The sequence below is a fragment of the Piliocolobus tephrosceles genome, chromosome 9 (assembly GCF_002776525.5).
Source record: "Piliocolobus tephrosceles isolate RC106 chromosome 9, ASM277652v3, whole genome shotgun sequence".
Taxonomy (NCBI): Eukaryota; Metazoa; Chordata; class Mammalia; order Primates; family Cercopithecidae; genus Piliocolobus; species Piliocolobus tephrosceles.
The window spans coordinates 36,238,469-36,253,973 of record NC_045442.1 but is presented as its reverse complement, the minus strand read 5'-3'; the positions used below and the strand labels follow the sequence as shown (position 1 = coordinate 36,253,973).

Here is a 15,505-nt window from a genome sequence, read left to right as displayed (position 1 = left end):
ACAAATCCGGGGGCGGAAGTTCAGCGCTCCATGCTTGCGCCTGCGCGTGTGGTTGAGGATGGGCTGGCGGCACGTCCGGGTCTGCTGGCTGGCGCTGCAGGCTGCGGGCCATGGTGGTTTGGATTGAGCGGTACCCGGCCGGGGCACCGAGTCGGAGGGGGTGGCAGTGAGCGGCGGCAGAGGCTGCGGGGCTCGGTTTGGCTGACTGGGGAGTCGGCAGGCGGCAGGTAAGGGCGAAGCCTCGGCCCTTGCTCCCCATCCTAGTCCCTTTTTCTGGGTCGGGCACTGCCCTGGGGCCTTGTCTTGAGTCCGGGTTCCTGCTCTCTCCTCGCCCCGCCCTGCGGGGCTGCGCCCTCCTCAGCCGGAGCGCACCTTCCGAGCAACCGTTACGTTCAGAGCAGGAAGGAAGGAGGTCAAGCGACCCAACTCGTCTGTTTCACAAATATGGAACCTCAGATTCAGAGACCGGGTTTGACTTGTCCAAAATCTTCAAGATAGAGCCCAAACTGGAACCCACGGTTTTTGACTTCCAGTCCATCGCAGTTTCACCTCGCGGCTGTCATTGAGAAATAAAACCTTGAGAAGGAGTCTCGCTCTTTGGCCAGGCTGGAGTGCAGTGGCGCGATCTCTGCGCACTGCAACCTCCGCCTCCTGGCATCAAGCGATTCTCCTGCCTCAGCCTCCCGCGCAGCTGGGACTACAGGCGCGCGCCATCACGCCCAGCTAATTTTTGTATTTTCAGTAGAGACGGGGTTTCACTGTGTTGGCCAGGATGGTCTCGATCTCTTGATCCGCCCGCCTCGGCCTCCCAAAGTGCAGGAATTACAGGCTTGAGCCACCGCACCCGGCCTTTTCCCGGTTTTTTAAACTGCAGCTTCCAGTCCTGCGGTCCGATCCTCTTCGCGGCCGTCCATCCCCACTTCAGTAAGCTTTCTCAGGTTGAAAAAGCCGAACTCTGGTTGTGTGGGCCCGTCATCAAAAGATAAGCAGCCCCAAAATAAAGTTGCTACCCTTTTTCTTCTCAGCGTGTTACCCCAGAAGGGAGGTCTGCACATGAATAAAATGCTACTCTTTATTGATGTCTGGTATCTCCTACTTGAGATTGCAAACATCCTGAGGGCAGCGTCCTTGTCCAGATGACATTCCCCACGACTTTGATCTCAGTTCACCTGACTTCTGATGGCTTTGCCTTCTGTCCCTCCCTGTCACCTCAGTCGACTTTCCCCTTGGGAAGCAGATGGTGACTTAGAGCCATGGGAAGAGGGAAGTGCTGTGGCCTGCAGTCTCCTCCAGTCTGGTGGCAGACGACCACTATGGCCTGTGACTGTTACTGAGGGATGAGAGTACTCGGGCTTGTGCTTGGGGTGGTAGTAAAGCTGCGCTTTGCTGTTTCCTCCCCTATTCACTGAGATTACCCCCTTCTTCCCTACACACATATTTTTGAATTTTGCTTTACCTCTATTTCCTGAGATGAAAAGTCTGGGCCAGGTGCGGTGGCCCGCCTGTAATCCCCGCACTTTGGGAGGCTGAGGCGGGCGCATCACCTGAGGTTGGGAGTTCGAGACCAGCCTGACCTACATGGAGAAACCCCGTCTCTACTAAAAAAATACAAAATTAGCCGGGCGTGGGGGTGCATGCCTGTAACCCCAGCTATTCAGGAGGCTGAGGCAGGAGAATTGCTTGAACCCAGGAGGCGGAGGTTGTGGTGAGCCCAGATTGTGCCATTGCACTCCAGCCTGGGCAACAAGAACAAAACTCAATCTCAAAAAAAAAAAAGCAAAGTTTGTATGTTCAGTTGCAGCCCACTTACTACATATATCAATTTCCTGGCATCCTGTACCCCATTAGCTAATGGAGAGAGGCCCTAGCTTCAGACTTTGTTCACCCAAATCTGTATCTGCGCATCTAGGAGCTTTCTATTTACACGGTTGGGCTGATTTCTGGTTGGGCTTGTTTTCAAAAACGACTTGTAGCTCCTAAGTGCCATGATTTTAATAACAGTTTGTATTTCTCTCTTTATTAATCAGACAGAATGATAGCAGCAGACACTTATTTAGGATTATCACATTGGCAAGAGTGTCCCTGTTGGTATTTGTAGGACAGATAGACGTCTGGCCAGGCTTTCCACTTCTGCATCCCTCCAGGTCATTCGTTCAGCAAATATTTGAGTACTTCCATGAGCCAGGTATTGTGCTAAGTGCTTTATAAACATTTCATTTACACTTACCAAATACAGTTTGCCCTTCATACCTGTGAGTTTCACATCGCGGATTCAACCAACCATGGATTGGAAATACTTGGGGGCAGCTGGGCATGGTGGCTCACGCCTGTAATCCCAGCACTTTGGGAGGCCAAGGCAGGCGGATCACCTGAGGTCAGGAGTTTAAGACCAGCCTGGCCAACATTGTGAAACCCTGTCTCTATTAAAACTACAAACATTTGCTGAGCGAGGTGACGGGTGCCTGTAATCCCAGCTACTTGGGAGGCAGAGGCAGGGAGAATTGCTTGAACCCAGGAGACAGAGGTTGCAGTGAGCCGAGATCCTGCCACTGTACTCCAGCCTGGGCAACAGAGCAAGACTTCATCTCAAAAACAAACAAAAAAAGTGTTTATGTGTAGCATTTACTTTGTATTAGGTATTATGAGTAATCTAGAAATGATTTAAAGTATATGGGAGGATATGTATAGGTTATATGCAAATACTATGCCATTTTATATCAGATTTGAGCATCCATAGATTTTGGTATCTGAAGGGAGGACTGGAACCAATCCCTCCGCAGATACTGGGGTTGACTGTATCTGTATAGTTACAGAATCAGTAAGGGTTAGAGCTGGAGGGGACTTCAGCATTTAATCCCACTCCCTCACTGAATGTGAACTCAAGGAGATTGAGTCCCAGCAGGGTTGAATGATTTGTCCGAGGCTACAGAACTGCTTAGGGACAGAATTGAACCCCAAGGAATTGGGTAAATCTCGTCCTTGAGGCAGGCATTTCCTGTAGCGCTCAGGAATTTAGGACATGGTTGAGAATGATCTGAAAAGTGGAGAATAGAAGTTTTTTTTTTAAGACTAGAAGAGGTGCGAGGTAGCATATAATTTGAGTTTATTACAAATGAGGAATGCATTGGATTTGCATGCTATTGCTACAAAAAGTATTTTGGCAAATAGGAAACTGTCCATTAGCTATAGAAAGGGAATGAACAGTGGTGTGGACAGTCCAAAAGCCACCTAGATTTGTTGTGGGGTAATCTGTTTTATCCCACTCTTACATTTGATTGTGGGTATCTACCACTTTAAAAATTCATGCTACAAGCCAAATCATGCTTCCAAACAGTAGGGGCGGAAGTTTGAGCTTGAGCTTTTTTTTTTTTTAATTTTTTTTTGAGACGGAGTCTCACTCTATCTCCCAGGCTGGAGTGCACTGGCGTGATCTCGGATCACTGCAACCTCCACCTCCCGGGTTTCAGCGATTCTCCTGCCTCAGGCTCCCAAGTACCGGGATTACAGGCATGTGCCACCATGCCCAGCTATTTTTTTGTATTTTCAGTAGAGACAAGGTTTCACCATGTTGGCCAGGCTGGTCTCTAACTCCTGACCTCAAGCAATCCACCTGCCTCAGCCTCCCAAAGTGTTGGGAGTACAGGTGTGAGCCACTGCGCCTGGCCTTTTTTTCTCTTTTCTACACTCTCCTTAATTCTTTTCGCTTCCTAGGAGGTGACAGGAACAGATAGTTTCTTTATCCTGGTGCTGAGTGTAGGTCCCTACCGAATTGTGCTTTCTCCTCTGTAGACCTTGTCTGCTAAGTTCCTTTTCGCCTTAGAGCTTACAGGGCTTGTGCAAGGAGGTAATTAAGTATTTTCTTTGAAAGGTCTTTTGTGGGGATGAGCCAGGGTGCAAGGAGAGTACAATGCTCCAGTTACCGAATTGAAACCATCCCTGCAGTGGAGCAGCCTCCTCCAGTTTCTGTTGGGTTTTGAGCTACCTGTTAAATAAGTCAGTGGGGTTGTCAAGGACAAAGCAGCCCTCCCTGGCTGCCTCAGGGCAAAATCAGATAATTTTTTTTTCTGGTGAAAGTATTTAATATGCAGAACTGATGAAACTGTCATCTGTTAGCGCATCTGTGTCTTCTGGTCATTGCCCAGGTAGCTGATCTCTTCCCATGGCTGCTGCATGAGGTAGAAACTGCATAGAGGAGATGGAGGCACTGGTAGAGGTGCCACAGAAGCAGTGAACTGGGAAGTCTGGTTGGGCAGCTTGGGGCTAAGGTAGCAGCTGTAGAGAAGGTTCTTGAGTGTCTAATTAGACTGGGGCAGTGGAGTCCATCAGAGAGGTCAGGCCCCGAGGCCTTCATGAATCAACATGGAGGTCCCCTCCCATTGCTTGTGACTCCTTCCTGTGGTTTTTGGCTCAGAATACCTGGAGTTATCTTGGCTACCATTTCCTTGGGAGTGGGGCTGGGAATGGAATTGGAGACAAAGCATTTTCTGTCATGCAAGGGGTAGCTGGCTGTCCTGACAGGAGACAGGGAATGTCATGCTACCAGGTTGAGTCGGCTAGCCTGTGACATCAGCCCAGAGGGAATAGGAAGGAAGAGTATCTTTTGCCAACACTTAAATGGCACCAGGGAATATCTCGGTGCAGGATCCACATTCTGTGTACTCATTCCTCCACTGGCTGTTCTTTGGTGAGGAGTAATCGCCTGAAGGTGGGTTGATGCGCCAACGCCGTCTGGAAGCCCTGGTGATCTCTGCTACGGTGGCCATGCCCAGAGACACAGTGGGCAGCTTTGTCCATGTTGGCCACACTCCACCCAAAGGTCTGTCTACACAGACAATTCCTGAGACTGCTTTGGTTTGGAGCGGCCTTTCTCACCCCTTTCCTGTGGCCTGTTGCTTTAGGTGTGCATCACCTTGGATTTGCTATGCAACCATGTGGTGTAATATAAGTACGATTTCTGCAGGCTCAGAACCGTCAGTCTTACCCCCTTAATCTGGTTGGAACACGGGCACTGTCCGTAGAAAAATGAAGTAACCTTCCTACTTCTCATAGGTGGTGACTGGCCTAGCTGGGTCTTAGTCTCAGGCTTTGCCCTCCCAGTGAGTACTCTAGGCTTTCCCACTAGCGGGTTAGGAAGGGAGGGCTCAGACTAGATCCTCACAATGGTGTGCTCTCCTAGGAAACATGCGAGGCCAGCGGAGCCTGCTGCTGGGCCCGGCCCGCCTCTGCCTCCGCCTGCTTCTGCTGCTGGGCTACAGGCGCCGCTGTCCACCTCTGCTCCGGGGTCTAGTACAGCGCTGGCGCTACGGCAAGGTCTGCCTGCGCTCCCTGCTCTACAACTCCTTTGGGGGCAGTGACACCGCTGTCGATGCTGCCTTTGAGCCCGTCTACTGGCTGGTAGACAATGTGATCCGCTGGTTTGGAGTGGTGAGTGATGTCCAGGGAGCAGGAAAAGGGGTATTGTGGGGAGCAGAGGGACATGTCTCTGACAGACCCAACCCAGGTTTTGGAGGCCAGCCCCCACCCCTAGGGAAACTCCAAGTCTGCTTTGGGCATAGCTCTTGCGCCATGTCTCCCTGACCTTGCTGGTGTTGGCAGGTGTTCGTAGTCCTGGTGATCGTGCTGACAGGCTCCATTGTGGCTATCGCCTACCTATGTGTCCTGCCTCTCATCCTCCGAACCTACTCAGTGCCACGACTCTGCTGGCATTTCTTCTATAGCCACTGGAATCTGATCCTGATTGTCTTCCACTACTACCAGGCCATCACCACTCCGCCTGGGTACCCACCCCAGGTGGGTCCTCACAGGGGCATTGGGGGAAGTTGCTGGCTATGGGACCTGGTCCCAGGAGTGGGGAGAGTATCTTGGTATGTTTTGAGAGACAGAACTGGTGCTGCCACAGTTATGCTCTCCCTTCACACAGGGCAGGAATGATATCGCCACAGTCTCCATCTGTAAGAAGTGCATTTACCCCAAGCCAGCCCGAACACACCACTGCAGCATCTGCAACAGGTGGGTCTTGGCTTTGCTCTCTGGGAATCCCAGCTGTGGTCCTTCTGCTGTAGCCCTAGGGCAAAACCTCACCTTGAGTTTGCTAAGACATGGGTGAAGCACCCATCATGTCCCAGGCAATGTGCCCTCTTCTCCTGACACCTCATCCTTACAATGGTCCTCTGAGTTAGACATTATTACCACTTGTGAAAACCGAGGTTTGGAGAGATGAGTTACCTTGTCCAGTATCTTATAGCTATTAAACTGCAGAGCTGGGTTTGAAGCAAGGCCTGGCTGTCTTCAAAGTCTGTGCCCTTTCCACCTCAGCAGGATGATGTCAGGATTGGCACTGACATCTCAAGAACTTTGGCCACCGTAACAGAGCCTGTGTCCCTTCCTCACAGGTGTGTGCTGAAGATGGATCACCACTGCCGTATCCTTTTGCTTCCTCTTCTGCCTGAGGCCTTCCTTAGCTCCAGAGTACTGTACAGGGTTAATGACCGCCATTTCGCATCACCCTGCAGAGAACACTGGAGTTGAGGAGTTGTGGGGCTGACCATCTCCTGGGGGAGCAGGAAGCCCACACTCTAGGACAGATCTTCTTGGAGCAAGGAATCTTTTAACAGCTCTTTCTTTTCTAAACTCTCAAGCTAACAGCTATTGGATGGAAAGAGATGTTTGAGCTTCTGTGGTTGTTCACTGGGTACGCCAGATAGACCCATGGGTCTCCATCTGCTGTTCCACACAGATGTTTGGCTAGCTCCAGCTAGGCTGAAATATCGGCCGATTCATTTTAGTGAAGGATTTCAGTTTCTGTGACTTCCTGGTGGGACCTGAATGCTCTGAAAAGCTTTGAGCACTTCTACCTCAACCTTGGGTGTAAAGAGTTGTATTTTCCTGCCTTTGGAAAGTAGTTCTTAGTGACTGGAAGCCTGAGGCTTGGGTGATGTTGTCACGAACCAGGGATGAATCCGAGGGGCCTGGACACCGCCTGAAACTGTGTTTGATTCTAGTCCTTAATCATTTCCCAACCAGCCTGGCTAAACAATTGTGTGGGCCACTATAACCATCGATACTTCTTCTCGTTCTGCTTTTTCATGACTCTGGGCTGTGTCTACTGCAGCTATGGAAGTTGGGACCTTTTCCGGGAGGCTTATGCTGCCATTGAGGTGAGCTCGTTGTCAGGAATAGGGCAGCTCAGTAGTGCAGAACTTTGCGATGTAGAACCTGTCCCTAAGGAATGGGGCGGTAGCACCCCATCCTAGAGGCCTGAGAGTATAACCAGCACTGTTTTCCATCCCCTTAGAAAATGAAACAGCTCGACAAGAACAAACTACAGGCGGTTGCCAACCAGGTGGGCTGTCCCCACCCCACTGCCTCCTGCTGCTCAGGCCTGGGGGCACAGAGTTGCTCAGGCAACTGGGGCCGACCTGCCCATTTAGTTGTAGAGGCTGCTGAGAGGCCACTCTAGACCAGATCAGGAGTGTTCAGGCCGACTGGCTGTGGTGGGTAAACTAAGTGACCTACAGGCAAGCTGGAAGTTCCTGGTATTTGACAGTTTTGGCTATCTATCCCGTCGTCACCTCTCTTCAGCCGAGCAAGCAATCTGCCTTGGTGACGGCCTGAGCAGCAAGGAGTCTATGTTAGTCTGTGTAATGGGGTTCCAGGGGACAGAGATCAGGCTGAGCCAGTCTGATCATCCCTTGCACCTGGTCTATCTACATCTGGATCATCCCTGTCCCCCAGTACCTTTTAGGACTCGTTAATCTGCTGAGCCCATCTTGGGCCCATATTGATTGTATTTCTGCTGTCCTTTCACAGTCCCTAGTGGTTCTCCTCACTCCAGTCAGTCCATTCGGGGTATGGTCTGGTCTCCTCTCTTGGGGATGCAGCCGCGCAGTGAAGGAGTTCTGGCTGGGGATTGGAGTGGCTTCCCCTGGAGCCCCATTTGTGTTGTCACTCTGAAGGCCCAGGGTCAGCTCCTCCTGTGCTTCACCATCCTGTCCAGACCCTGCTCTGCTGCCCAGTGTTTGTCCATGTGGTGATGCCGCTGGGCTTGGTCCACCCATCTTCGCTGCTACCCTGATTCCTCTGTGGCTTTACCCCGTTTCCTCTGCCTGGGTTTGGATCACTTCCTGCCTATAGGTGCTGGGGCAGTTGCTGGAGACCCACAGAGCAAATGAGCCAGCTTTGCTGTTTTCTTTTTCTAGACTTATCACCAGACTCCACCACCCATCTTCTCCTTTCGAGAAAGGATGACTCACAAGAGTCTTGTCTACCTCTGGTTCCTGTGCAGGTATTTAATTTTGATAGTTTTAAGGGAGCGGAAGCTTCAGAAAAAAAAGTTTTTTAGGTGCCCACACGCAGGCGGGAACCCATTCCTAAGTGAACTGCTACTGTTTTAGTCTAATTTAGGTTGGCAAAGAGCCAGCACTTTTCTAAAGCATTTCAGGGCAGGGAGCACTGAGGATATTGGCATTGCTTATTACTAAGCACATGGATACAAGTATATGCTTGATATGTAACCAAAGTAAGTTAAACTCCTTATTTATAGATGAGGAAAACTGAAAATTGGGGGCCAAGGGGCAGTGAAGTGAAGTGACTTGTTCTATGATACACAGCTAGTAGGAAGAGTAGCACTGGAATTTGAATTTCATGCCATCCCATTCCAACCCTGGGTGCTTTTACTACCTCCCACTATCTCCCAAGCATGGGTATTTTAGGAAATATAGAACATTTTCTCAGTAATACAGACTTCTCTACTCTCCCTTCTGCATACTCTCTTATTTTCCTTTAACAACAACAGAGATGGAGTCTTGCTATGTTGCCCATGCTAGACTCAAATGATCTTCCTATCTCAGCCTCCCGAGTTGCTGGGACTACTAGGCATGAGCTACTATGCCTGGCTTCACATCATTTATTCTTAGGCCACTTTGATGCTTTTTCATTGATGCTCTTTATAGACATAATGAAGTAAAAGTTTATCTAGGATATATGCTGGGAGGTGAGGAAGACTTAGGTAGAGAGGTTACAAGCCAGTTGTTACTGCTTAGCTCAATTTCAGACATACTTCCTCCAGCCCTCTCTAAACTACCCACCAGTCTTCGCCCCTCTTTTCTTAGTTCTGTGGCACTTGCCCTGGGTGCCCTAACTGTATGGCATGCTGTTCTCATCAGTCGAGGTGAGACTAGCATCGAAAGGCACATCAACAAGAAGGAGAGACGTCGGCTACAGGCCAAGGGCAGAGTGAGTAGGGTTGAAGGCTTGGGGTGGGTAGGTGGGTAACTGAACCTGCTCTCCTGTAAACAGGCCATGGGCAGGGCTGACTAGGGCAAGCATTGTAAAAGGCCAGAACTACTCTACCTGAGCTTTAGCTTAGCCAGTTTAGTCTCAAAAATTAGAAGTTCAAAGAAACATGTGTTTTTCTTGGCTCCAGGTATTTAGGAATCCTTACAACTACGGCTGCTTGGACAACTGGAAGGTATTCCTGGGTGTGGACACAGGAAGGTAATGTAAGACACACAGACTAATGCAGTCCAACAGAATGCTGTGAAGAGAAAGATGTTCTGTGCCTGTGAGCACTTGGAATATGGCTAGTGGCTACTGTGTTAGCACAGTTCTAGACTCTACGAATAGAGATCACTGTTCATTTGAACCTAAGAGGCTTGAGGCCAACACTATGTGGTTTTAAGTAACAGATGAGGCTTCAACATGACTACAGTAGAATCCTCAGAAAGCTGTGCTCAGGAAGGGGCCTCTGGTTGTAGGATGCAGTGGCCAGCAGTCACCTCTCACTTGGAGAGCAGTGTCTAGAGTTCAAGCCAATAATTTGTGAGATGAAAATAATCTACTTGTCACAGAGGCCCTAAGACAGTAACTGGAGCTACCTCTCAGCCCAAGACAAGGGGAAACAATTTTTCTTTTCTTTTTTTTTTTTTTTTGAGACAGAGTCTCGCTGTGTTGCCCAGGCTGGAGTGCAGTGGCGCAATCTCGGCTCACTGCAAGCTCCGCCTCCAGGGTTCACGCCATTCTCCTGCCTCAGCCTCCCAAGTAGCTGGGACTACAGGCGCCCGCCACCATGCCCGGCTAATTTTTGTTTTGTATTTTCAGTAGAGACGGGGTTTCACCATGTTAGCCAGGGTGGTCTAGATCTGACCTCGTGATCCGCCCGCCTCAGCCTCGCAAAGTGCTGGGATTACAGGTGTGAGCCACCATGCCTGGCTGGGGAAACAATTTTTCAAATGGCAGTTACTGAGGCGATAACAATTAGATGAGCAGACGTGCCTTCCCTCCACCCTTTCCCATGTACATGACACTCCTATCACTGTGCTTAAAGTGGACCTTTAGAAGTTGAGCTCGAGGCCGGGTGCGGTGGCTCAAGCCTGTAATCCCAGCACTTTGGGAGGCCGAGACGGGCGGATCACGACGTCAGGAGATCGAGACCATCCTGGCTAACATAGTGAAACCCCGTCTCTACTAAAAAATACAAAAAACTAGCCGGGCAAGGTGGCGGGCGCCTGTAGTCCCAGCTACTCGGGAGGCTGAGGCAGGAGAATGGCGTAAACCCAGGAGGCGGAGCTTGCAGTGAGCTGAGATCCGGCCACTGCACTCTCCAGCCCGGGTGACAGAGCCAGACTCCGTCTCAAAAAAAAAAAAAAAAAAAAGAAGTTGAGCTTGAAACCTCAAAAGGCCTTCACGGCACCAAAAGGTACATTTGTTGGATAAAATTAGGCAGAAAAAATTAGAACTTTTGTTACTTTCATAATTGACATCAAGGCAGCTTCAGGATACCTTGATGTATGCTTGTTAAGGAATGATGATCGGGAAGGACCAAGAATTCTTGGAACTCAGAGACATTTCTCTCTTCTCTTCTAGGCATTGGCTTACTCGGGTGCTCTTACCTTCTAGTCACCTGCCCCATGGGAATGGAATGAGCTGGGAGCCCCCTCCCTGGGTGACTGCTCACTCAGCCTCTGTGATGGCAGTGTGAGCTAGACTGTGTCAGCCACGACTTGAGTACTCATTCTGCTTCCTATGTTATTTCAAGGGCCTCCAAGGGCAACTTTTCTTGGAATCCTTGATCAAAAAGAGCCAGTGGGCCTGCCTTAGGGTACCATGCAGGACAATTCAAGGACCAGCCTTTTTGCCACTGCAGAAGACAGACACAATGTGGAGAAATCTTAGGACTGACATCCCTTTACTCAGGCAAACAGAAGTTCCAACCCCAGACTAGGGGTCAGGCAGCTAGCTACCTACCTTGCCCAGTGCTGACCAGGACCTCCTCCAGGATACAGCACCGGAGTTGGTCACCACCTCTCCTACTTGCTGTCTGAAAAAACACCTGACTAGCACAGCTGAGATCTTGGCTTCTCAACAGGGCAAAGATACCAGACCTGCTGCTGAGGTCACTGCCACTTCTCACATGCTGCTGAAGGGAACAAAAATAAAGGTATTCGATTTTTAAAGATATGTAGCTTCTCACTCTCTGCCTCACAATAGGGCAGGGAAGGGGAAAGTCAAAACCTAGTGAGTAGGTGTTCTGGTCATGCCTCTTTTTTTTTTTTTTTTTTTTGGAGACGGAGTCTAGACTGAAGTGCAGGGGTGCGATCTCGACTCACTGCAACCTCCGCCTCCCAGTTTCAAGTGATTCTTGTGTCTCAGCCTCCCAAGTAGCTGTGATTAAAGGTGGGTACCACCATGCCTAATTTTTGTATTTTTAGTAGAGATGGGGTTTCACCCTGTTGGCCAGTCTGGTCTTCAACTCCTGACCTCTAGTGATCCATGCGCCTCAGCCTCCCCAAATGCTGGGATTATAGGCATCGGCCACCATGCCCAATCTAATTTTTTAAAAAAATTATTTGTAGAAATGGGTTCTTGCTGTATTGCCAGGGCTAGTCTGAAACTCCTAGCCTCAAGCGATCAGCCTGCCTCAGCCTCCTAAGGTGTTGGGCTTACAGGCCAGTCATTGTTCCTCCAGCTTGGTGCAGTGGCCCCTCCGGTTATATGAAGCACATGTGGGGTGGGGGAAATATCTGACAGCCCCTTACCAAAAGAAATCTTTATTCTTCAGCAGGTACACACATCCGCCAGCCCTGGTCCTCAGGGCCACACTCATATGCACTCACCCCTCAGCAGCATATCGCCCCTTTTCTGACATACCAATGCAAGAGACCCAGGACCCTAGATCTTTCTTCAAACACAAGTGTCTCACACATACTTATTTCACAAATCCACTAGAAATCTGGACTCTTATGTTTCTTGTACAGCCATGCAACAGAGGCCTAGCATTTGTGCTGTGTCTGTGGGAAAGGCAGTCAGAGGCCAGTGGTTTCCCTGCTTTGGGAAGATGGCTCGATAGTAATTCCAGGTTAGATTGTCAGTCTAGGCCAGGACTGAGGGCTCAGCTGCCAGGACTCCCCAGCAGAAACCTGTAGGCAGAAAGAAAGTTGGCGGCATTAGTGGTGAGGCTCATTTTGGTCCCATCTCTCCCCATGACCTAGAAACTCACCATTCCCCCCTGGCTGACACTGCTTCCTTGCGCACCAGTCTCTTCTTGTCATCCAGGGGTTTGGCTAAGGCCCGGATCACCTGTGGTTTGTACGGCAGCAGCTGTGGAGTCAGAGGATATAGAGGATATAATCAACCTTGCTCATCCAAGGCAGCTGAAAGTACCGCTTTTTTGATTCTGTACAACTAATATTCTGAGGAAAGCAAAACATCTTTAGCAATTCCAAGGGATGTTAAGTGGCAGGATGACCATTCTGTTACCTTCTGGGCCCAAGGAAAAGAATCCTTGGGCCGAGAATTACAAGATCTGTACCTTGTAATTCAGATCTCAGTTACACAGCAGGGTGGCCAAGCCCACTTGACTAAGGCAAAAAGGTACTCACGTGTCTCTTCTGAGACGTTCCCAGGCCAGGGAGGGACACCTGAGGTACTTACCACAGGGGTGGGCAGGCGAGTGAGAGCATGCATGCATTGCAGTGCGGCAATCCGGACAGCCTGGAACACAACCACAAGGAGGTGAGAGCATGCCCAGGGAGAGATGCTGGTGCCTAAAAGAGTTGCTGGGGCTCAACGTACCATGGAAGGGCTAGAGCTGAGGTTCAGAAACTTGGTGACGAGGGTGTCCACATGAAGACTCATGACTTGGGGTGCTTCCAGTAGAAGAGGCTGAAGGCAGCTGAGGGTGGAGAGCTGTACCACACAGTCAGGGCAGGACAGGGCCTCCAGCAGCAAGGAAAGAAGCTAAGGGGCAATGGGCAAGGTGGGGGATGGCCACATTGTGAAGATCCTGGTTCTTGTCCCCTCCTCTTTCTAGCCCCATCTGAGGAAGAATAGCTTTGTCCTTTGCTTAGATGCTCTGCCTGCAGGACTTACCGTGGGCAGCTCTGGCAAGAGCACAGGCTTAGGCAGCCTGTTAAGTACATGAGAAAGACCCTTCAAGTAGTTTGGCTTCACATCTGTAAAAAATGGAAAGGCTTAGAAGAGAAATTGGACTTCGATATATAGCTTGAGAATTCAATCCCGATCTGTGATGAGGCTGAGACATCAGCCTACAAAGGGGTAAAAAAGTCCTTCACACTCAGAATAAGCAAGATACACCCATCAAAGGAAGAAGTGGGACAAGAATCTAGAAGTTTAGTCTTCTAGGCACAGACCACAATATAGCTCTAAAGAAGCAAGTGGCTCCTAAATTATCTTGAGGAATGTGGCCAAGCAAAGGAGAGGTGTGTATATGTGAGGCCTTTCTTTCAGACTCCTCACCTTGGGGAGCAGCATGGAAGCCCTGGACCAAAGCAGGCACATTATCGGTGAAGAACCGCTGGCGGAACATGATCCGCACTTCAGCATGGCCAGCACGAGTCAACACATCAGTGCAGTCAGACATGAGCAGAGAGAAGCCATCAGCTGCTGCTGGACCTAATTCTGGGTCATTCAGGAGGTCCATGAGCTGGAGAAAAAAGAGCCTTTGAGGTACATCAGGGAAGAAGAATCTTAAGTGCCAAAGATGAGAATGGGGCTGGGTGTGGTGGCTCATGCCTGTAATCCTAGCACTTTGGGAGGCCAAGGCAGGTAGACTGCTTGAGCCTAGGAGTCTGGGCAACATGGCCAGACCCAGTTGTTACAAAAAATACAAAAATTAGCTGGGTGTGGTGGGGTGCCCCTTTAGTCCCAGCTACTTGGGAGGCTGAAGTGGGAGGATCACCAAACCTATGGAGGTTGAGGCTGGAGTGAGCTGTGATCGCACCACTGCACTCCAGCCTGGGCAACAGAGAGACCCTGTCTCCAAAAAAAAAAAAAAAAAAAAAAAAACCCCACACAGAGGAGGATGGAAGTCCTTGGGAGAAATGGGAGCAACAAGAAAGTCTGTTTAGGTCCTGGGTTCTCCTGTCTCCAGAAAGGACGTACCCGGGCTGTAAGGCATGAGCTGAGAGGATGGTATCTGAGCACGAGGGCCTTTGTTACCTGTAATTAGACACAGAGAGCAATTGGGGAATGACACTCAAACCCCAGAACCCCGAGACATAGATGTTTATAGTTTAGGGTCAAACAGGGACATTTTATTTAACCAGACATAACTGCCTCTCTGTCTAAACAGACTCTACTCCAACTCCTTACCCAGAGAAGAAGAGTGAAGGCCTGACTACGACAGGGCCCAGAGCCCAGGCCAGCCTCCACTTTGTCCACAGCCAGCTGTAGGAATTCATCCAGCTGTTGTCCTAAAAAGGAGAGGAAATGGTGACATAAAGGTGACATTTGCCCTTTAACAATGAAGGATGCAAATCACTTAAGTGCAGAGCTCCCTGAGAAGCTGTTAGAAAGGGAAACATACCATTTTTGCCTGTGGACAAAATGATTGGACACCTGCGTAAGAGCCTGGTATTGTCATAATACAGAGGTGCTGCCATTTGAAAAGAGAGGGTTGTCACTAGCCCCACTGTAGGGAGTAGGATGGCAGAACTAGATTCTTTGTGCTCCCTTCTCTTCTTAGGTACTATAAAGCTCTGCCCAACTGTGGTCTTGAGGCTTTTCCCATGGGCAGTCCCAGGACAGTGCTTGAGCAGTTGAAGCCCTATTAATGTTATTAGCAAGCTCCTTTTAAAAAGAGAATGAGCACTGAGCTATAAGATTTCACGGGTAGTTGATTGTGGGAGGCTCCTTACAGTGTCTGATCTCAGTACCTGCAGGGTGCTTGTTGAGGAGTCCTGCAAAGCACTTGGCAGCAGCGGTAGAAGAAAAGGGGCAGCTGTGGCAGCAGCTCAGTTCCAAAAGCTCCCGCATGAGTTGGTTCAGCTGAGGGATTTCCACCTACAGAAAACCTGGCCATGTAATGGACCCAGAGAACACCTGAACTCCAAGAGAACCAGTACACAGTGGCAGCAGGGACCGGGATGGATAAGAACTAACTTCTCTGGTGGGGGAAGTAAAAGATCAGCTTAGCCTGTGGCAAATTTCAACCCAAAGTCACCTGGGATCCATTTCCCCTTGTCAAGGTTAAATAATGGTACTTCCC

General features: G+C 49.8%; 2 protein-coding genes across 20 annotated transcripts in view; one reads left to right on the top strand and one right to left on the bottom strand.

Moving 5' to 3' along the window:
* Positions 1 to 4: 4 nt before the first annotated feature.
* On the top strand, positions 5 to 15,416 carry ZDHHC16 (zinc finger DHHC-type palmitoyltransferase 16). Of its 12 annotated transcripts, none has more exons than XR_002730452.3 (12): positions 17 to 227; positions 5,177 to 5,424; positions 5,596 to 5,790; positions 5,921 to 6,009; positions 6,393 to 6,421; positions 7,024 to 7,157; positions 7,295 to 7,342; positions 8,199 to 8,284; positions 9,090 to 9,234; positions 9,425 to 9,495; positions 10,864 to 11,437; positions 14,591 to 15,416. XR_002730452.3 is itself a non-coding variant. In XM_023206327.3 (11 exons), the coding sequence occupies exons 2-11, from the start codon at positions 5,182 to 5,184 to the stop codon at positions 10,976 to 10,978; spliced, it is 1,134 nt and encodes a 377-aa protein (XP_023062095.2). In that variant the 5' UTR covers positions 5 to 227; positions 5,177 to 5,181; the 3' UTR covers positions 10,979 to 11,457. The 12 variants fall into 12 exon arrangements, 10 of the variants coding, with proteins under 10 accessions (XP_023062095.2, XP_023062097.2, XP_023062103.1 ...); XR_002730451.3 differs by lacking the exon at positions 14,591 to 15,416 and adding an exon at positions 11,565 to 11,621; XM_023206327.3 differs by lacking the exon at positions 14,591 to 15,416 and having other exon boundaries at positions 5 to 227; positions 9,111 to 9,234; positions 10,864 to 11,457.
* MMS19 (MMS19 homolog, cytosolic iron-sulfur assembly component) overlaps positions 12,032 to 15,505 on the bottom strand; it is a 40,838-nt gene continuing 37,364 nt past the window's right edge. For all 8 annotated transcript variants that reach the window (XM_026446564.2, XM_026446565.1, XM_026446567.1 and 5 more), the window contains 9 exons: positions 15,174 to 15,300; positions 14,611 to 14,711; positions 14,401 to 14,457; positions 13,756 to 13,942; positions 13,369 to 13,451; positions 13,072 to 13,236; positions 12,931 to 12,990; positions 12,497 to 12,597; positions 12,032 to 12,416 (listed from right to left, as the gene is read on the bottom strand). In XM_026446564.2, coding sequence (XP_026302349.1) covers positions 12,389 to 12,416; positions 12,497 to 12,597; positions 12,931 to 12,990; positions 13,072 to 13,236; positions 13,369 to 13,451; positions 13,756 to 13,942; positions 14,401 to 14,457; positions 14,611 to 14,711; positions 15,174 to 15,300 — 909 coding nt within the window. In that variant the 3' untranslated portion in view covers positions 12,032 to 12,388. The remainder of the gene's footprint in view (positions 12,417 to 12,496; positions 12,598 to 12,930; positions 12,991 to 13,071; positions 13,237 to 13,368; positions 13,452 to 13,755; positions 13,943 to 14,400; positions 14,458 to 14,610; positions 14,712 to 15,173; positions 15,301 to 15,505) is intronic.